An 18,617-nucleotide genomic window follows, 5' to 3' on the forward strand; every position below is an offset into this window, starting at 1 on the left:
GATGAGTACCGGAAAGTGGTAGATGCATTAAATGCACACTATGTAGTGACACCGAATGCTACATTTCAACGCCATTTGTTTCGGAGAACGAGACAAGATGGCCAGACGATTGCTCAGTACGTGACGAGACTACGCCAGCTAGCTGTTGGATGCAATTACATGCCAGCTGATTTGGACAACCAATTATTGGATCAAGTCGTACAGCACTGCAGATCAAATAAACTCAGAAGACGTCTACTGGAAAGAGGGAGTGAGTTGGAACTCACCGATGCTTTAACCATTGCTGCTGCATTAGAGGCTGTTGAAGGGCAATTTCATACCATGACCCTGAAAGACAACTCAAGCCAGCAAATTAAGAGGCTCTCACATCGCCATAACCAGCCAAGATATACGTTGACACAGGACGTCACGGATGTCAAATCACAAGTAGGAGTAATCCGCCAGAACTGATCCGGAGTACGCAACTCCTGACAGGACCATGGATCGACGTAGCTGTTGATTTTCTTGGACCTTTACCGACAGGTGAATCAATTATGGTAGTGATAGATTACTACAGCAGATATTATGAGTACGTGGTGTTGAAGTCCACAACCATTGAAAAAACAATACAAGCATTAGCAGAGATATTCGCAAGATATGGATTACCTGTTACATTATACTCTGACAATGGTCCACAATTCATTTCAGAGACATTTGCGGAGTACATGAGGACCACAGGTATCCACCATCATAAAGTAACTCCGAAATGGCCGCAAGCCAATGGAGAAGTAGAGAGACAAAATCAGTCCATTGAAAAATGATTGAGGATTGCACACGCAGAAGGACAAAATTGGCGAGAAGCATTGCTATCTTATGTGGCTGTCTATCGAGCAACGCCTCATGCAACCACTGGAAAAAGTCCTGCAGAAGCATTTTTTGGGAGAAAAATCCGCACAAAAAGGCCAGAAATAATGGAAATCCGAGACGACCAGGAGATGAGGGACCACGATGCTGAAAAGAAAGGTGCAGCAAAGCTGTACACAGATTCGAAACGTGGAGCCAAGTACTCAGACATCATGCCACGAGATAATGTTCTAGTGAGGCATGAAACTGGTGGTAAGCTAGACACACCTTATTACCATCAACCCTATACTGTCGTATCCAGAAGTGGCAGTATGGTGACAGTCAAGTCTCCGACTGGAGTCCTGTTTCAGGTGTAAAAAGGTACCAGTCCAGAGATACATCGAGCGAAGAGGTTGAAAGGCCAATACGAGATGCTGAAACTGAGAGACCCGATGATGTTCCAGAGGCAGTTACCAGCACTCCTGATGAAGTGACTAGAGCTCCAGAAACACCGGAAGCCGTGGCGAGCAGTATTTCCGACGCTGAGAGTGAACAACCGAGAAGCGACGACAATATCGCAGGCAGGCCGAAACGAAACCGGAAAGTGCCCAAACGATACGAAGACTTTGTGCCATAGTTTTAATAAGAACTTTGGGACGGTATTTAATCTTATATCATAAAGTGCATGTATGAGTGCTGTAGGAAGTAAATTTTATGTAGTTGAGTTATAGTATTACCATTAGTTACGATGTTTGTATGTTTCCGAGGGATATTGGTAAGTGAAGGTAAAGTTTATTTCTGATTAAAGGAGGAATGTCATGATAATGAATATGTATGAGATGTACCGGAAGTCACGTGGTATGAGAGAGAGATAAAAACACAAGCAGGAGAACAAAGGAAACGGGAGAATAAAGACCCTGAGAAGTTTACCTGATAAAACTGTGTTTAATGTTTTATTAACTTCACATTTCGGGCCACAAATGTGACACCGCCCTTATCCGACATCCACCAATACCCGTAGGTGCTGTATACCGGGGGTTTTAACGGATAAAGAATAATACCGGTAGGCTTTCTATTTCACCTTGCAGTATTGGGTCTATAGAGGAACATAATTGTATACACCAGCTCCAGTGTACTCTGTGCTCTAGAATAATTTCCCTTATTCTATATATGAATAGTGTATAAGCTTGTCATTATTAGACCTTTTCAGAATATCATCTGGATGAAATTCAAATCTAGTTCTTTTAGGTGAAATGGCAGTACTTTAGCTCTACACTGTAAAGAAGTTGGGTTTAAATCTTGCTCTGTAAAGAGTTCAGAAATCTTAATTTATATATTGACATCGTCATGAAAGGGGCAGGGAAAGAAAGCATTTTCAGATAAATGTTGAAACTCATGGACAAAGAGTAACCATCAGACTCAAGATCTTCTGGCAAATTATTGGATGGATTTTGTGATTGCAATGATGGAATAGGGTGGAATGGTTGGAGTAGCGGTTAGTGCAATGCTGTTACGGCGCCAGCTTTTGGGACTGGAATTCAAATCCTGCGCGGTCATTAAGGAGTTTGTATGTTCTCCCTGTGTCTGCGGGGGCTCCTGTTTCCTCCCACCATTCAAAACTTATCAGGGGTTAGGTCAATCAGTTTAATTGGGCTTGTGGGCTGAAAGGGCCTGTTACTGTGCTGTATGTCTAAATTTAACTAGAGTTATTATTTAAATGCAGATAGAGTTGCTGCCAATGTGCACCATTCTCCAGAATAATTTTATGAAAATGATGATCTAACAAGAACTTCAGGTAGTTAATGAAATATTCTCACTGTAAAATACCTTGAAAATATTTGGCCTTGTTGGATGAGATGCGAGTATGCTTTGGTTGAACAACCTCTCTTGCCCTAAACAAATGATTTTATAATATGGATTGTAATACATGTACTTGCCCATTTATTATTTCAAACTCCAATAGATTTTGAATTTTTCAAAAGCTTTCATATATTTCAATTTCTCCCTTGGTGTAATCAGTTACTCTTTATTTCATTAGTTGCAAAATGTGAGAAAGTTTTTCTTATCTCCTGAATTCCTTTGTCTATGTTCTCACTTTTTACCTATTCTCATTAACTCATTGACCAGATAACCTTGATTACAGTTCATGTCTTTATTCACCCCAAAGACATTCCTTCTGCCCTGACCTCTGTTTCCTTCAGCCTAATGCTTCTTTTCCTTCCTTCCATGTTCTGATGAAGGGTTTTCTATCTGAAACATTAGTATTGTATCCCTTCCAGAAATGTAGCCTGACCTGCAGAGTATTTCCAACATTTTCTGGTTTTATTTTGTATTTCCAGCAACTTCAGAATTTTTTAGTTTTCATTTGCTAATTTATTATGTGTGTTTAATTAAAATTTTAACATTAAATGGCTCCATTTTTTTTGCATGTTTCCTATTTCTCTGAAAATATCAGTTTAATCAGACTGTAAATAAAGGCATGTGGTTGGTGTGCTGTTCAGTTCAGCGAACAAAAGAAAAAAAAACACACAGAAGCTGTGAGTGAGTTGAACCAACCAACTGACTTTACTGGAACTCTCTAAGAGCTTATCAGCACCCCTCCCATGATCCTCTTTGGCCCCGCCCACTGGGACCATTGTGATGTCAGCCGAGTGAGCCTGCACCTCCATGACGCAGTTCGCTTGTGGATTAGTGCAACTTGCTACAGGTCAATGTTTGTTTTCATGTTTTAGCAGCCACCCAGTTATCAAATTTCCTAAAAATATTTTCTATAGAGCTTTAATTTTGGTGATTTAAAAAGTCCTAAAATATTAATACTTAATTGATAGTACTTTTCCTTAATCAGTTTAATTCAATTATAGAAACCAATGTCCTTTTCAATACAATAAATAGAACTTTAAAAGCACATACAGTTCCCTCCATAATGTTTGGGACAAAGACACTTTTTTCCTTTATTTTCCCCTGTGCTCCACAGTTTTAAATTGCAATCAAATAATTCACATATGATTAAAGTGCTCTTTCCAGATTTTATTCAAGGTTATTTGGATACATTTTGGTTTGATCTTGCAGAAATTACAGCACTGTTTATGCACATTCCCCTCATTTCAGGCACCATAATATTTGGGACATAGCAGTGGTATGTATATTAAAGTAGAAATGCTTAGTACTTCATTGCATATCCCTTGCATGCAATGACATCACCAGGTTCTGAGTATTTCTCTGGTGATGCCAGGCCTCTACTGCAGCCATCTTCAGCTCCTGCTTGTCTCGGGGGAATTGTCCTGTTGGGTTTTCTCTTCAGCATATGGAAGGCATGCTCAATTGGATTTAGATCAGGTGACTGACTTGGCCTTTTAAAAATTTTCTAGCTTTTAGCTTTGAAAAGCTGAATTGTTGCTTTAGCAGTATATTTGGGATCATTGTCTTGCTGTAGGATGAAGCACCATCCAATATGTTTGGAGGCATTTGTTTGAACTTGAGCAAATATTTCTATGCACCTCAGAATTAATTTTGCTACTGCCATCAGCAGTTATATAATCACTGAGGATAAGTTCACCAGTACCTGTGGCAGCCATGCATGCCCAGGCCATAACAACCCCATCACCATATTTCACAGATTGAGGGGGTATCCTTTGGATCTTGGGTATTCCTTTACTCCCCTACACTTTGCTCTTGCCAGCACACTGATATAGGTTAATCTTGGTCTCATCTGCACAGAGGACCTTTTTTCCACAATTCTGCAGGCTCTTATAAATAATTCTTGGCAAACTCTAATCTGGCCTTCCTATTTGTGTGGCTACCTAGTGGTTTGCATCTTGCAGTGTAGCCTCTGTATTTCTGTTCATGAAGTCTTCTGCAGACATTAGTCATTGACGCATCCACACCTGCCTCCTGAAGAGTGTTTCCGATCCGTCGGACAGGAGTTTGGGGATTCTTCTTCACTACGATGAGAATTCTTTTGTCATCAGCAGTGGAGATCCTCCTTGGCCAACCAGTCCCTTTGTGATCACTGAGCTCAACAGTATACTCTTTCTTATTAATGATGTTACAAACTGTTGATTTTGGTAAATCCTAAGGTTTGGTCAATATCTCTTACAGTTTTATTCTTGTTTTTCAGCCTCATCATGGCTTCTTTGACTTTCATTTGCATAACTCTGTTCCACATGTTGAAAAATGGCAACTACAGACTCCAAAGGTGATGAAAAGCCCAGCTCTCTAATGCCTTACACCAATGAAGCAATTAAACATACCTGAGTACTCACAAACACTGTAAATGTCCCAAACATTATGGTGGTATGAAATGGGGGACTATGTATTAAAAATCTGCAATTTCTACATGATCAAACCAAAATGTATATAAGTAACCTTGAATAAACTGGAATGTGCACTTTAGACATGTGAATTGTTTGATTACAAATTTAAAACTGTGGAGCACATGCAAATAAATGGGGGAAAAAATGTGTCTTTGTCCCAAACATTATGGAGGGCACTGTAAATATAATTGAGGGAGATGAGACATTCAATTTATTCAAGTAAATTCAGAATTTTGAAAAAATGTAACTTGGTGTTTGGAAAATATTTGAGAATTTTTAAAATGTATTGATATGATTACTTGACAAGACAGTTTAAGAAAATTAATCTCTTAATTTAAACATACACAATTTAATCTTGTATTGTGATCTACTGGGGCAATACAGGCAGGTTTACAAACTTTCAATATGGTCAAGTATAAGTTGTAAATAAGTGAATGTGAACAAATATTTAATTATTAGATATTTCAGGATCTGAGCACCACTGACTAGGCCAGCAGTTATTGTCCATTCCACGTTGCTTTTGAACTGATTGGCTTGTTCTTCCATTTAATGGGCATTTCATAGTCAATTACATTCTTGGGTATGGAGTCACATACAGACATGACTGGGTAAGGATGGCAATCCAATAATTTGGTGGTGATTGTATTTTTAAAATTCCAGGTAATTACTCTGAATTTAATTCCACAGCTACCATCATAGAATGTGAACTTTTGATTATGTATTCAGTAATTGAATTGCTTCACTATCACCATACCTTGAAGTACCTGGCAAATGTTATTGACAGTTGGCAATATTGACCAAATACATAGAATTTTTAAAGTTCATGTTGGCAGATTACTGGAAGTGTGAGACGATAATATCTCAGCAAAAGAAGCCCAGTATCTTACACCAAAGTGAATGTAAAGTGTGCAATGTCTTAATGACTCAGATTAAAGAATTTAGAAGGAAATATCTCAGGAGGCAAGAATGAAATTCAGATAACAGTGGGTTTAGTGCAGAATTTAGATGCACAAAGAGTAATAGGAAAAAGATTGAAAACCTCAATTAGATCATTTAAAAAAAATCTTCAACATCATTTGTTACCTCAAGGAAAAATTGAACTTTCAGCACCAAAGAGGTTGATTGGCAATACAGTACAAGTCCGATTATCCAAAATCGGATTCTCTGAAATCCTCATTTATCTGAAATATTTTCGGAGCCAAACTGACCTCACAGATTGAAAAAAATATTCACCCAATATGAAATTAGAACAACAATTGTCCTCATTTCAGGTAACTCCCTCCCTTTCTATTTCATTTCTTTTTTTTAACCTTCCCCTATTGACTTTCCTCACCAACTCTCCCTCTCAAACTGTGTGCCACTGTCTTCTAGTCACAAGCAGTTGGAAGAATCTCTTGTCCTGCTTCCCGGGCAGGAGTTGGGACGTCAGGATTCCAGCAGCAGGGGGGACCTCAGGCTCAGTGGCGTTCCCTCTCCTCCCCTCCTATCCCCTTCCCTCCCTCTCTCAGCACACCAGATACTGATTCCAAATCCTACCCTGGTGTGCGTGTGTGGTAGGCCTCGGGGAGGACGACTCGCCAGTGAGCGTGCCACCAGCGTTTGAGTTTGTTTTGGTGATCATCGGTTGGGTTTGTCTTGATGATTGGCAGCTGCATTGAAGCCATCATTTTTTTGCTGAGAATTAAACATTTTGATGCTTAAAAAGCCTTCCCTTGTTTTTTGTTGTTGTTTAAACAGTGATACGAGTGATTTGCTGTTTTTAAAAAATGACCAGTTCTCTGAAAAAACATTTATCCGACATAGGCCCATTCCTGACCATTTCGGATAATCGGAGTTGTACTGTCATTGAATATTTATAACGTCAGTAAAATAAAATTTCCATTTGAAATGGGAAGCCTCAACTTTCAGTCTATGTTTAATTTTTACCAACCATAAGTATACAGCAACTTCACAATGCATGACAATTTTGATACACCAACTGCTTCACTCATGTACAAAACCATGTAATATTACCCTCATGTTATTTTAAAATCAATGTCTGGTCTATTATTCATGTAAATAGCACATAACATTCCATCTAAATATAGCCAAGGAGAATGAAGGCACATAATTAGTTTGCAGGTACTTGTGGAAAATGTGACTTGGTATTTACACAGAGGGGATTTGCTCCCACTTAATCCAGCAGTATCTGGATGTCAGGGGGTTTTACTGTATTTGGTTTTCTAGAAATTAATTTTATACTCAAATGTTTTCTTGTGTTCTTTTAATTAAAAGTTATCAAGATACAACTTTATATGAAGAATGTAAAGAACAATATCTGAAAGAAAGAGAAGAATTTCAAAAGACTGGTATTCCTTCCAAGAAAAGACAACAGAAAGTGTCCAGTAGCATGTAACTGAAAACTGTATCTCAACTACATGCCAAATCAACAGCTGATAGTCTGAACACCTCCACAAAATCCACTAATTGTGAGCTGGATTCATTTGCTGTGTTTAAAGAATACATTTTTCAAGATTGTGAAATTGGGTATACTTTCAGATTTTAAGTGTGGTATGAAAATTTTTCATATTCACATTCCCTGAAAACAGAATTGAGTGTAATTATTTCAATTAAAAGTCCAAATATATCAATCAGTAAATGATCCAGTTACTCTACAGAAGTATGATATCATTTATTCTAATCAGCTACAAATGATTTTTTGAAATTCTGTATTTGGATGTATCAGATAAATATTGGATTGATTCACCTTATAAATTGATACTAAAGCAATTATGAGTACAGAAAAAAAGAATAAACTGGCTTTTCTTTTTGTGTGTTTCCAGAACAGTTTTATCTACCTAAGTATCACCATGAGGCTCCAAGATCCCCTACATTAGTCACCATCCACAGGACAGTTAATTTGTGAATGTAGTAACACAATGCCATGTTCAAATCAATATTCAACTGATCAGAGTCACATAATTAGTTAACTAATTACCAAGACCTTGTCTGGCTTTCTCATGAATAGAAAATGCAGGCTAATTTTCTAATGTGTTTCTTTTACCAGTCTAATAATGTTTGAGTAAGAATAAGAATAAAAGTTTTTAATAGGCAGCTTAGATCAATTGAATGGGCAGTATGGTAAACATAGCGATTAGTGTAACAAAACCAGCAACTGGAGTTTGAATCCAGCATGTCTAAGGTGTTAGATGGTCTCCCTGTGATCTGCTTGGGTTTTCTCTGGATGCTCCAGTTTCGGCCCACTCTTCAAAATATTTTGGGTTGGTAGATTAATTGGGTGTCATTGGGAGCCTTCTGCAGTGTTGTAGTGTTTAAACTAAAATAAAAGTTCTTAAAAAATCAATAAAACATAACCAGTCATAGATTTTGGGTTGTTAAGAAGTTCTGCAAATACATTTATAAACATTTTACATTTATTAACAATTATATTTCCAAAATTAAAACCAAATATTCTTTCCAAATGCTCAAAAATACAGCTGCAAACTTAATTCTACTCAACTTTGTACCTTCCCAGATGTTTCCCTCTTTTGCTTTCTCTGGCACAGCAGGAACCTTCAGTTTAAATTGATTGGACAATGCTGCATTATTTTTTTGGTATCACTGACAATGTCAAAATTTATAGTCCATCTCTATTTGTTATTGAGAAGAGGGGCGCAAGTAACAACTTGAACCACTGTTGTCCTTAATTCTGTTTTAGGCAGTTGCTCGGGATTGAGATGACTTATTCTACTCTGATTTTTTAGGTTCGAGGATGACTCCTGAGGCTAATGGGAAAAAGCTTGACAGTGGATGTGGTGTAGAATAATGCACTCTTGCCTTTTACATGTTTCTGTGGGCTCCAGATGCATAGGCACAGTACACAGACTCTTCATCCATGTGAAATTGTCATGGGCTAGCGATTCCTCAGAGTGGAAGGTTACGTTGCTCCTTTTCACGTAGGCCTTGAATATTTTCCTCTATCCATCTGGTAATCTGGAACTGAGTGTCTATTTCAGAAGTTTAGTTTCAGGCAGATAATGTGACCTAACCAGTTGTAAAGACAGATCAGAGTGCAGTGAGATCAACTTTGTTGTGTGAGTTTGCAGTCAAATAAAAGGCCAGACCAGGTAAGGGCAACTACTTTTCCTCACTTCGATCCTTTTGTAAACAATGCGGTCTTCTGAAATACTCCAGCAGTTATTTTTAAAGATTATTTTGTTAACTAGATGAGAATTGTACAGCTGTTCTGGTGGGATTTAAACACACATCTCTGAATTCTTAGTCCAGTCCAGCATGTTAACTAGATTACCATCATCATGTTATTACTCTACATGTGAGCGTAAAAAGATTTGCAATTGGTATAAAAGAGGAATCTGTGAGGAAGGGAAATAATCAATTTGGTAGGGAAAATACCCACCCATTCCTAATTGGTTGAATCCTCACACATTTTGATGCTGGACACCAATATTGCCTTTGCGATATTTTCTGTTCTTAGTTTGCAACATGGTTTAACTTTTCTTTGTGTAAATGAAAAATAATAAATTATTTGGTCCTGATATTTTAATGTCAGGTAATATGTTGCAGAGTTGGAAAGGTACATTTTAGATAGCACCAGAGATCCTGGGTCGATCTTGGTCTCAAGGGTTGTCTGTTGAGTTTGCACTTTTTCCCTGTGACTGCATGGGTTTCCACCGAGTGTTCTGGTTGGTAGGTTAATCGGCCACAAGAATTGCTGTTAGTGTGTAGGTGAATGGTAAAATATGGGGAAAATTTACAAGAACTTTCGAACATTATAGCACAGAAACGGGCCCATTCAGCCCTTCTAGCCTGTGCTGAAGAATTTTTCTGCCTAGTCCCACAGTCCATAGATCTCCATATCTCCCATTCACGTACCTGTCCAAATTCTTCTTAAATGTTAAAATTGAGCCAGCATTCACCACTTCAGTTGGCAGCTCATTCGATCTCTGGTGCTATCTAAAATGTACCTTTCCAACTCTGCAACATGTTACCTGACATTAAAAAATCAGGACCAAATAATTTATTATTTTTCATTTACACAAAGAAAAGTTAAACCACGTTGCATACTAAGAACAGAATCAGTGCATGATGAGCGCGCGATCTGGGCTTTTAAAAGGTTGCATGGGTGATGAAGAGTAAATCTGTTTGATTCACTCTAAAAATGCCTTGTGTGGTTATTTTGTCATTTCCACTGTGATTCCAGTGGCCACAGGTTGATAGTTGGTTGACCTTGGATCAAAGGCACTGTCAATACTATCGTTGCCAGAGGTTGCTGAGGTAAGCTAATTTACTTTCTTTGGTACAACTCTGGTGAACCTTGAGAGTGGATACTGAACAAGTGGTCTATTTTTCACACAGTGTTAACATTTTAAAGGCACTTTTCATAGCCCAGCAAATGAATGGTGGCTAATTGCAAACAAAGCAACAAACAAAAATGTTTGTCTTGCTTGTAATTCCCTGCAAATCTTTGACAACAGCACCCCAAATTTACACCATCACACTTGCTTAGATACTAACTGGTTGGACACCACTAGGCAGCAAGTACAAAAAAGATGACTGAAACTCCCTTCATTGTTTGACTTTCCACATTCCTTATATTAATTTTTTTAACCTTTGTTTTTCTTTTAATACTAATCATACATAGCATCTTGCAAAGTGGTTTGGTAAGGGGTTGGAGTTTTTCTCCTCTATTATTTTCTTCTTTCCTCTTTTTGTATTTTTTCCCCCAAAAATATACTATTTAGATTATTAATTATGGATATAATTTACAATTAATGTATATTAGTGATATATGGAATCTTATTTAGTTTATGTAACTGTCCATGCTATCTTAGTGAATTGTATTTTTTCTGCATAAATTCTTTATTAAAATCAATAAAAATATTTTATAAAAACAAAAAGCTCCCTTCATTTAGTTGGACTCCCCACATCAGGTGTGTCATCAGCACAGAGACTTTCATGAACTATTTCAGCCACACAGTAGAATGTACTAAAACTTTTCAAAATAACAGGCAAATAAACTCTTTTACCACACTCTCTCTGCCCACCCACTTCACAATCTCATGAATATTCTCAACCTCAATGATGGAGAAGCCCAGGAGGTGGAAGTTAAGACACATGAAGCATTCACATCCATGTTCATCCTGAGATGCCCACCATCACAGCTGGTCTTCAGCCAATTCAATTCACTCCACATGAAACAGCTGAGAGCATTATATACAACAAAAGTTATGCGAATGGACAACATTATACTAAAAATCTGTTTCAGAACGAGCTTTGCTCCTGCCAGATTATTCAGATGCAGACAAAAATTGGCAAATCCAGGACAATATGGAAAATTCTCCATTCACAAAAGGCAAGACAAATCTAATTCAGCTAATCATTCCACTCTTTATCATCGATATAATGACAGAAGGTCGTTTTTCAAAGGTTCTATCAAGCAGCACCTACTTCCTAAAATCTGCCCAGTATGCTGTCTGGGTTTTGTAAAGATCATTCTGGTCGAGATTCAGTTTTCATCATCATTCAAGATGAGGTCCCGTTGACATTAAGACACCCTTGACCTACCTAGTATGCCATCAAGGAGCCCTGATTACACCAAAGTAAAAAAAAACTTGTGGTGAAGTCATAAGAAAGATGGGTTGGAGATCATTCATCTGAGCCACAGGGCATCATTTAAGGAGTTCCTCATTGTCCTATATCCAACCATATGTTCAGTTGCTTCATTAAATTACCTTTTTCCATCATAAAATTAAAAGTGGGCTGTTTTGCTCATGATGGCTCAATTTTCATGTCTGATCAAAACTGTTCAGTCCTACATGCGGCAAGATCCAGATAACATTCGTACCATCAAAGTGCCTAGCATTGATCTCCAGGAAGAAAGCCAACCAGCTGTCTCTGATATTCAATGCCATCACTAAAGTACCTCCTCCCCACCATTAAAATCCAATAATTATTGACCAAAATCTCAATTGGATAAGCACATAAATACTGTTGTAGCAAGAACAGATAATAGTTGGACATTTTGTGATGAGTGAGTTACATGCTGATGCCCCAAAACTTTTCCATCAGCTACATGATGGATTAATCTCCATTTCACTGGATCAGTGCAGCTTCAACAGCCCTCAAAAAGCTTCATTTCATCTATAACAAAGCTGACCACTTGAACAGCACTTCTTTGAGCACCCTAAACAGTCACTCTCCGCACCCCCCCCCCCCCCCACCACAGATGCACAGTGGCTGCAGAGTGTAACATCTTCAAAAGGTGTGGTTTTTTTTTCTCAGCTACCATCCCAAACCTACCATCTCCCACCAAGGATAAGATCAAAGATTCACACTACAAGCAGATTCATTTCCAAGTTAAAGGCTATTCCTGATTTGCAAATAAATTGAGTCCTTCATTATCCCTGGCCAACAGCATTGTTGAAATACTGTCTCCTCAGTTGAAAAATTAATTAATCTGTACAATCCTGTTAAACATCTGTGCCTCTCTTTTATCAAAGCTTTCAGTTACCAAGACATAGGCTATAGTATTCCTTTGCTAAACTTATGTAATCATCAATCTTAATATCTCCTCATGTATGGTGTTCAATCTTGGTTACATTCCTTTGAAACTGCTTGGGTCATTTTAGTATATTATGGCCAGTGACTGGGGTTCAAATCCAGCACTGTCTGTAAGGAGTTTGTCTGTTCTCCCCGTGTTTGCGTGGGTTTCCTCCAGGTGCTCTGGTTTCCTTCCACCCTTCAAAACATACTGGGGTTGTAGATCAATTGAGAAGCACAGACTAAAAATTACAATTTAATGCATTGCATACCAGTCTCTTTTTGTGCTTTGTGACTCATACAATGGTAATCTTTCTTGAAATTAGTACTTATTTGAAGTGATTTTCTGATAGTGCAATGTCACAAAGTCCTGTCTGGCAAATCAGATGTACTGTCATCATGCAAGGTGAATTGATACATCCTGGCAACTCCCTGATTAAAACTATACAGATGCTTTAGTACCCTGAAGAATGTGGAACTGCCAAAGCTCAGACTGTTGACATTTTACCAAACAGAAAGCAATTGCAGATGTGAACCAGGTCTTCAATCTTCAAAAAGAAGCACCGATTCCCAAGGGCATTCTTAGCAACACACACTGAATGGAGATGTGCTTTTGGGATCATTGTACCCCATACAAATTGGGAAGCTTGTATCTGAAAAGATGCTCGATTCTCCTGCCTGCACACCTTGTTGAAGCAATTCCTCCTTTTTGAGAACGCAGAGAACTTTGATCAGCCTTTCCTCATCCGATGTTGAACAGTGCATATTGGGCTGTGGCAAGTTGCAAGACAATTGAGTTTTTCAGCTGAAGTAACAATATTCCAAAAGGAAGTATTATAATCAAGTGAACTTGGCAAGTCCAGTAGGTGTAGAAGTTACTCATCTGGCTTTGTCTATTTATCCGAAAATGCTTGGGAGTGACATAGAAACCCAACATTAATCCTGCAATCTATGGCAGATGCATGGAGTGTTCAGTCTGTTCTGAGTGATAAATTTACACTTAAATAACACCTCCATGTGAAATCTTAGCTTTCACACGAATGCTCGTGATAACATTTCCAAAAGTAATCACAGGTGAAATTTGATGGTTTTTTTTTAATGCAAATTTAATTTTAATAATTTAAGATCCAGGTTGGCTCAGTGGCGCAAATAGCCTAAAAATAGTGAATTATTTTGAAGTATTTGAATTTTATCTGGTCATTAATGCTGACAATTTGATGATTAATTGACATGCAAGCTGCTTAATTTTGTTTTCTCAAGTTGTGCTTCTAACTTTATTATGTACAGCTATGCCACTGCATACTAAGTGTGAGAAAGCAACGGTATGGCTGTCGCTGTCCCGACAAGTTGCACATTAAAACTGTAAAAAATCAGATCTGCAAATCAACCTTTTAACATGCAGCAGCTTTCTGCAAAATGTACTAGAGGTAAGCAAACGTTTTAGAATTGCCCTCTATTTTACTTACAGAATATCAACATGCAGAATTCTATATTTTGTTTTAATTAGATCTTGGCATAAAATGCTTTAATTTAGTTTGCTTTCTTGTGTATAATGAGTCACTACACCTCAGTAATGCATTTTATGGAAATCACTGAGGCATTTCTGAACACCTATATAAACAGGTGTATAACTGCTATGTCAACATCAAAGAGGAAAATCTTTCCCAAATTTTGAAATGCAAAAGTGAGGGAAAGATTTTTCTCTTCAATACTTGCATAAAAATGTGGACAAATCTGTCTGACTTAAAACTGCCTAATATTTATTTCAAAGAAATGAAAAACAAATAGATATGGTTATTGTACTGATGAATATCTCAGATCTGAAAATATTATCTGTTTCTCTTTCGACAGAAGTTACATGAACCGATGAATGTTTCCATCCTTTTTTTTTGCTTTTTAATTTCAGATTTGTAGCATCTGCAGATTTTTTTCCACACTGTTTTATGTGTAAGATTGACACTACGAGGACATTAATGCGCATCACAAGAAATACACATGGCCCAGTCAACAAAATGAGAATGAAAATCCAAAGCCAAATCATGCCCCAGCCTTAGCTAGAACTGTTAAAGACATATCAACAACTTTAAAACAAGTTTAAATACTTTGAGGCTTCGTTTTTAGAGATTGAAAAAAGATTATTGGAACTATTTAAACCTAAACTATTACAATTAATGAATTCTGGGGCTCTGTCAACAATTCATTTCCATTTAAATCAAGAAGACATTTGTGCCTCCTAAGACCCACCATAAAATTCTTCAGCAACTTTGTAACGTGAAAATAGAGCAAGTTCCCTCTCTCATACCACTGCTCCACTGAGGATTCAAGCTGGGTATTATCCACCTTTCGAACACTTCGCCATCTATGTGAATATGTCGAAGAAGTGGGATCTGAACTTTGCCAGCTTTTATCTGCCAAGGTAGGTAGTGCCAGAGACGAAGTGGGCTCTACTACATGTTCTCCCTCTTTGGCTTTGGGAAGTCACCTTGCTGTGTAAAGGGACTCACCGACCCGGCTTCTCTTCTGTGTGAAAAGCAAGCCAGCTTCCAGAGATGAGTCGTGTGTACGGTAAAAATCTGGGTTTTCAGTGTAAAAAAAGTTAATAGAGTGAACTCCATGAGGTGTTTAACATCAAAGGGAAACCTGCTGTCCAGCAGTGAGCCATTGGCATCAATGTCCTGCTTTCATCCTTTCCAACGTGAATGCAAAAATGTCAACAATGACAGTGAATGTCTGACAGTTTCCTGCAAAATACCAATCATTACTTCTCAGATTGGCCATGATTAAACTTTTCAAACTGGCTATTCTTTATCAAAGTAAAGAAATATTGATTGAAATTGAAACATTTACCGTCTGTTTTTGTGCGGCTAATTTGACACTGCTGTTGGTTTGGAAAATAGCTTAGTCATTTCTTTAATCTTATAGAAGTACCTTAATTCACACTTAACATACGAGTTGAAAGTCTATTCATTGAATAGAATGTTTGGTGAGTAATACCTTGTAGTTTCAAAATGAAAGATAGTCAGATTATGTTTTTTTTTGTTGTGTGGGAGGGTTCATTTTTCACACCAGTATATCTTTGAATAGAAATAATTTGTTGAAATTGTAAAAAGTAAAAGTTCTTGAAGAACTCATATGGTTCCCCAATTTTTCCCCTTCTTTGAGGTACTTAATAACATGAAATAAGCTGCCTCAGTGTAGTGTATTGCTTTACTGAGATGAGTAACAAGAGCATATATTATGAAAGCCAAAGTCACCTCAACTCTAATTACTAATTGCTCAGCACATTAATAAATCGTTGAGATTAACAGCACAAGAACAGTCACTTTGGAAGTTACTCTTTTGTCTTTAATATTCTTGTCGGGTTGTTCGGGATTCTCCTCAACTTTTTCTGGCATGAACCACCTTGTCCTCCTTATTTTCCTTGTAAGTGAATTCCTTCATCTTGTATACTGCTCAAAGGATTTTGCTTGATTTCACCTGTCTCTATATGAGTATATACGCTTCCTTTTTCTTAACCAGATCCTCAATATCTCTAGTCATCTAGAGTTCTCTAATCATGTCAAAATTTCCTTCACTCAAACAGGATCATAATAACCCTTAACTTGCCCTATCTCTCTTTTAAAAGCTTTCCATTTACAAGATTCCCCTTTACCTGTCAACAGTCTTCCCCAATCTGTCTTTGCAAATGTTGTAATTACAACCATAAGCTGTTTCTTGTTGATTGCCCCCAGGTCTCCTTTTCTTTCACACAGTGCAGACCAATATCAGCATCAAACACACATTAAATAATCAGTAAGAGTTTTAAAAAATACTGATTTATAGGTCAGATGCATATCTCATTAATCACAATGTGTTTGGCAAGTAAAAAAGAACTTTTAAGCTATAAATACCAAGATCAATTTTACAATCTGAGGCTATTGGTATATAATTCAAGAAATATGTGGTTAGCACCACAGTCACACAAGAGTGCTAAAAGGTAGTGAGTGATAAAAATGTATGATGAATTGAGTAAAATGGTTGAAGAAGTTCCATCAGGAGAACCAAGATGACGCCCACATTTTGCAGATCTCACCAAACAGAATGCAACAAGTGATCAGATTTAAACCAACCATCCGACCACAACCAGCCTCTGAACCTTCCACAACTTTACCCTCTCTTGGACTCTCGTCAGCTATCATCCAGCTCCGAATTGCACTTTTCACACAGAGGATTTTGTGTATATGGAGCAAGAAGAAGTAGTTGAGGCGGGTACAATTATCACATTTAAAGGACATTTGGACAAGTATGTGGATAAATATAGGAGAGAGGGATGTGGGCCAAGTGCAAGCAAATGGGACAAGTTTTGATGTGCAACTTGGACAGCGTGGATCAGTTGGGTCAAGGTGCTTGTCTCATGCTGTCTCAATGACTTTATTTTAAAACTTTGGTGAAGGATTCCTGACTCCAAGGGGGGCAGAGTCCACACACCTCCCACATTAAAATATCTGGTCAAACGAGTAGATAGCTTCAAGTTTTTAGGAATAAATATCTCCAATAACACAGCCTGGGACAAAGACGTTGATGTAATGCTCAAGAAGGTGCACCAAGGCTTCTACTGTATTTGAAGACGAAGGAAGTTCAGCGCCTCCCCCCACCCCCCCACCCCATCCCTCAACTGGTGTCCTATCGAAAGCAAACTTCCTGGATGCCCCACTGCATGATATGGGAACTGTTGTACTCAAGATGAGAAGGTAGTGAATGTAGTGCAGAATATAACAAAAATTTTGCTCCCTCCATGGACTCTATTGATACTTCTCATTGCTTAGGTAGGCAGCCAACATAGTGAAGGATCCACCCCATCCTGGACACACTCCCTTCTCACTCATCTCACTGGGAAGAAGACTTAAGAGAGTGAAAATAGTTTTAAAGACAGATTCTTCCCTGCAGTTATCAGATTTCTCAGTAAACCCCATAACTGTGTTATCATGCTACCCTCGTTGGTGCTAATCGATCTTTCTTTTCATTCTATGTACTCTATAATTGTGTTCTTCACACAGCTGTAAGTTAAAGATAATTTTTAGTCTGCTCACAGAAGAACCATTCTCACTGTACTTAGTATTTTGTGATAAATAAACTTAAAAGCAAAACAATTCATGTTGGTCTGACCAGCAACATTTCCAGTACGCTCCATCGTGTTTGTGACCCACATTTTTCCTTCTTTTGCCCCTGTGCTCCACTGTTTTAAATTTGTAATCAAATAATTCATATGTGATTGAAGTGCACATTCTAGATTTTATTCAATGCTATTTGTATTGCTTTGACCATGTAGAAATGACAGCACTTTTTATACATAGTCCCCTCATTTCAGAACACCTTAATATTTTGGACATAGCAATGTTAAAGTAGTCCTGTTTAGTACTTTGTTGCATATCCCTTGTGTGCAATGACTGCTTGTAGTCTGTGATTTATAGACATAACCAGATGCTGAGTATCTTCTCTGGTGATGCTCTGCCAGGCCTCTACTGCAGCCATCTTCAGCTCCTTCTTGTTTTGGGGTCTTGTCCCCTTAGGTTTTCTCTTCAGCATATGGAAGGCAAGCTCAATTTGATTTAGATTGGGTAACTGATTTGGCCATTCAAGAATTTTCCAGTTTTTAGTATTGAAAAACTCATTTCTTGATTTAGCAGTATGTTTGGGGTCATTGTCCTGCTCTAGGATGAAGGACAGTCCAATAAGTTTGGAGACATTTGCTCAAACTTGAGCAGATGAAATGTTTCTATACACCTCAGAATTGATTTTGCTATTGCCATCAGCAGTTACTTCATCAATGAAGATAAGTGCACCAGTACCTGTGGAAGCCATACGTGCCCAGGCCACAACAACCCCATGTCCTGGGTAACTTGTACCTCTCACTTTGTTAATTTTAGATTGGTCACAGTGTTTGAGGTACCGAAAGAAAATAGA

At 37.9% G+C, this 18,617-nt stretch overlaps 1 protein-coding gene across 11 annotated transcripts in view; it reads left to right on the forward strand.

Annotated features, from left to right (window-relative positions):
* The window catches only part of cmc1 (C-x(9)-C motif containing 1), a 218,063-nt gene that overhangs the window by 181,778 nt on the left and 17,668 nt on the right, over positions 1–18,617 (forward strand). For 4 of the 11 annotated variants that reach the window (XM_069914035.1, XM_069914038.1, XM_069914039.1 and 1 more), the window contains 2 exons: positions 4,940–5,017; positions 7,410–7,944. In XM_069914035.1, coding sequence (XP_069770136.1) covers positions 4,940–5,017; positions 7,410–7,530 — 199 coding nt within the window. In that variant the 3' untranslated portion in view covers positions 7,531–7,944. Of the gene's footprint in view, positions 1–4,939; positions 5,018–7,409; positions 7,945–10,335; positions 10,999–13,961; positions 14,102–14,525; positions 16,444–18,617 lie in introns of those variants that run through there. The other 7 variants (XR_011350065.1, XR_011350064.1, XR_011350067.1 and 4 more) reach the window with 6 other exon arrangements.

Source organism: Narcine bancroftii, chromosome 1 (assembly GCF_036971445.1).
Source record: "Narcine bancroftii isolate sNarBan1 chromosome 1, sNarBan1.hap1, whole genome shotgun sequence".
Classification (NCBI taxonomy): Eukaryota; Metazoa; Chordata; class Chondrichthyes; order Torpediniformes; family Narcinidae; genus Narcine; species Narcine bancroftii.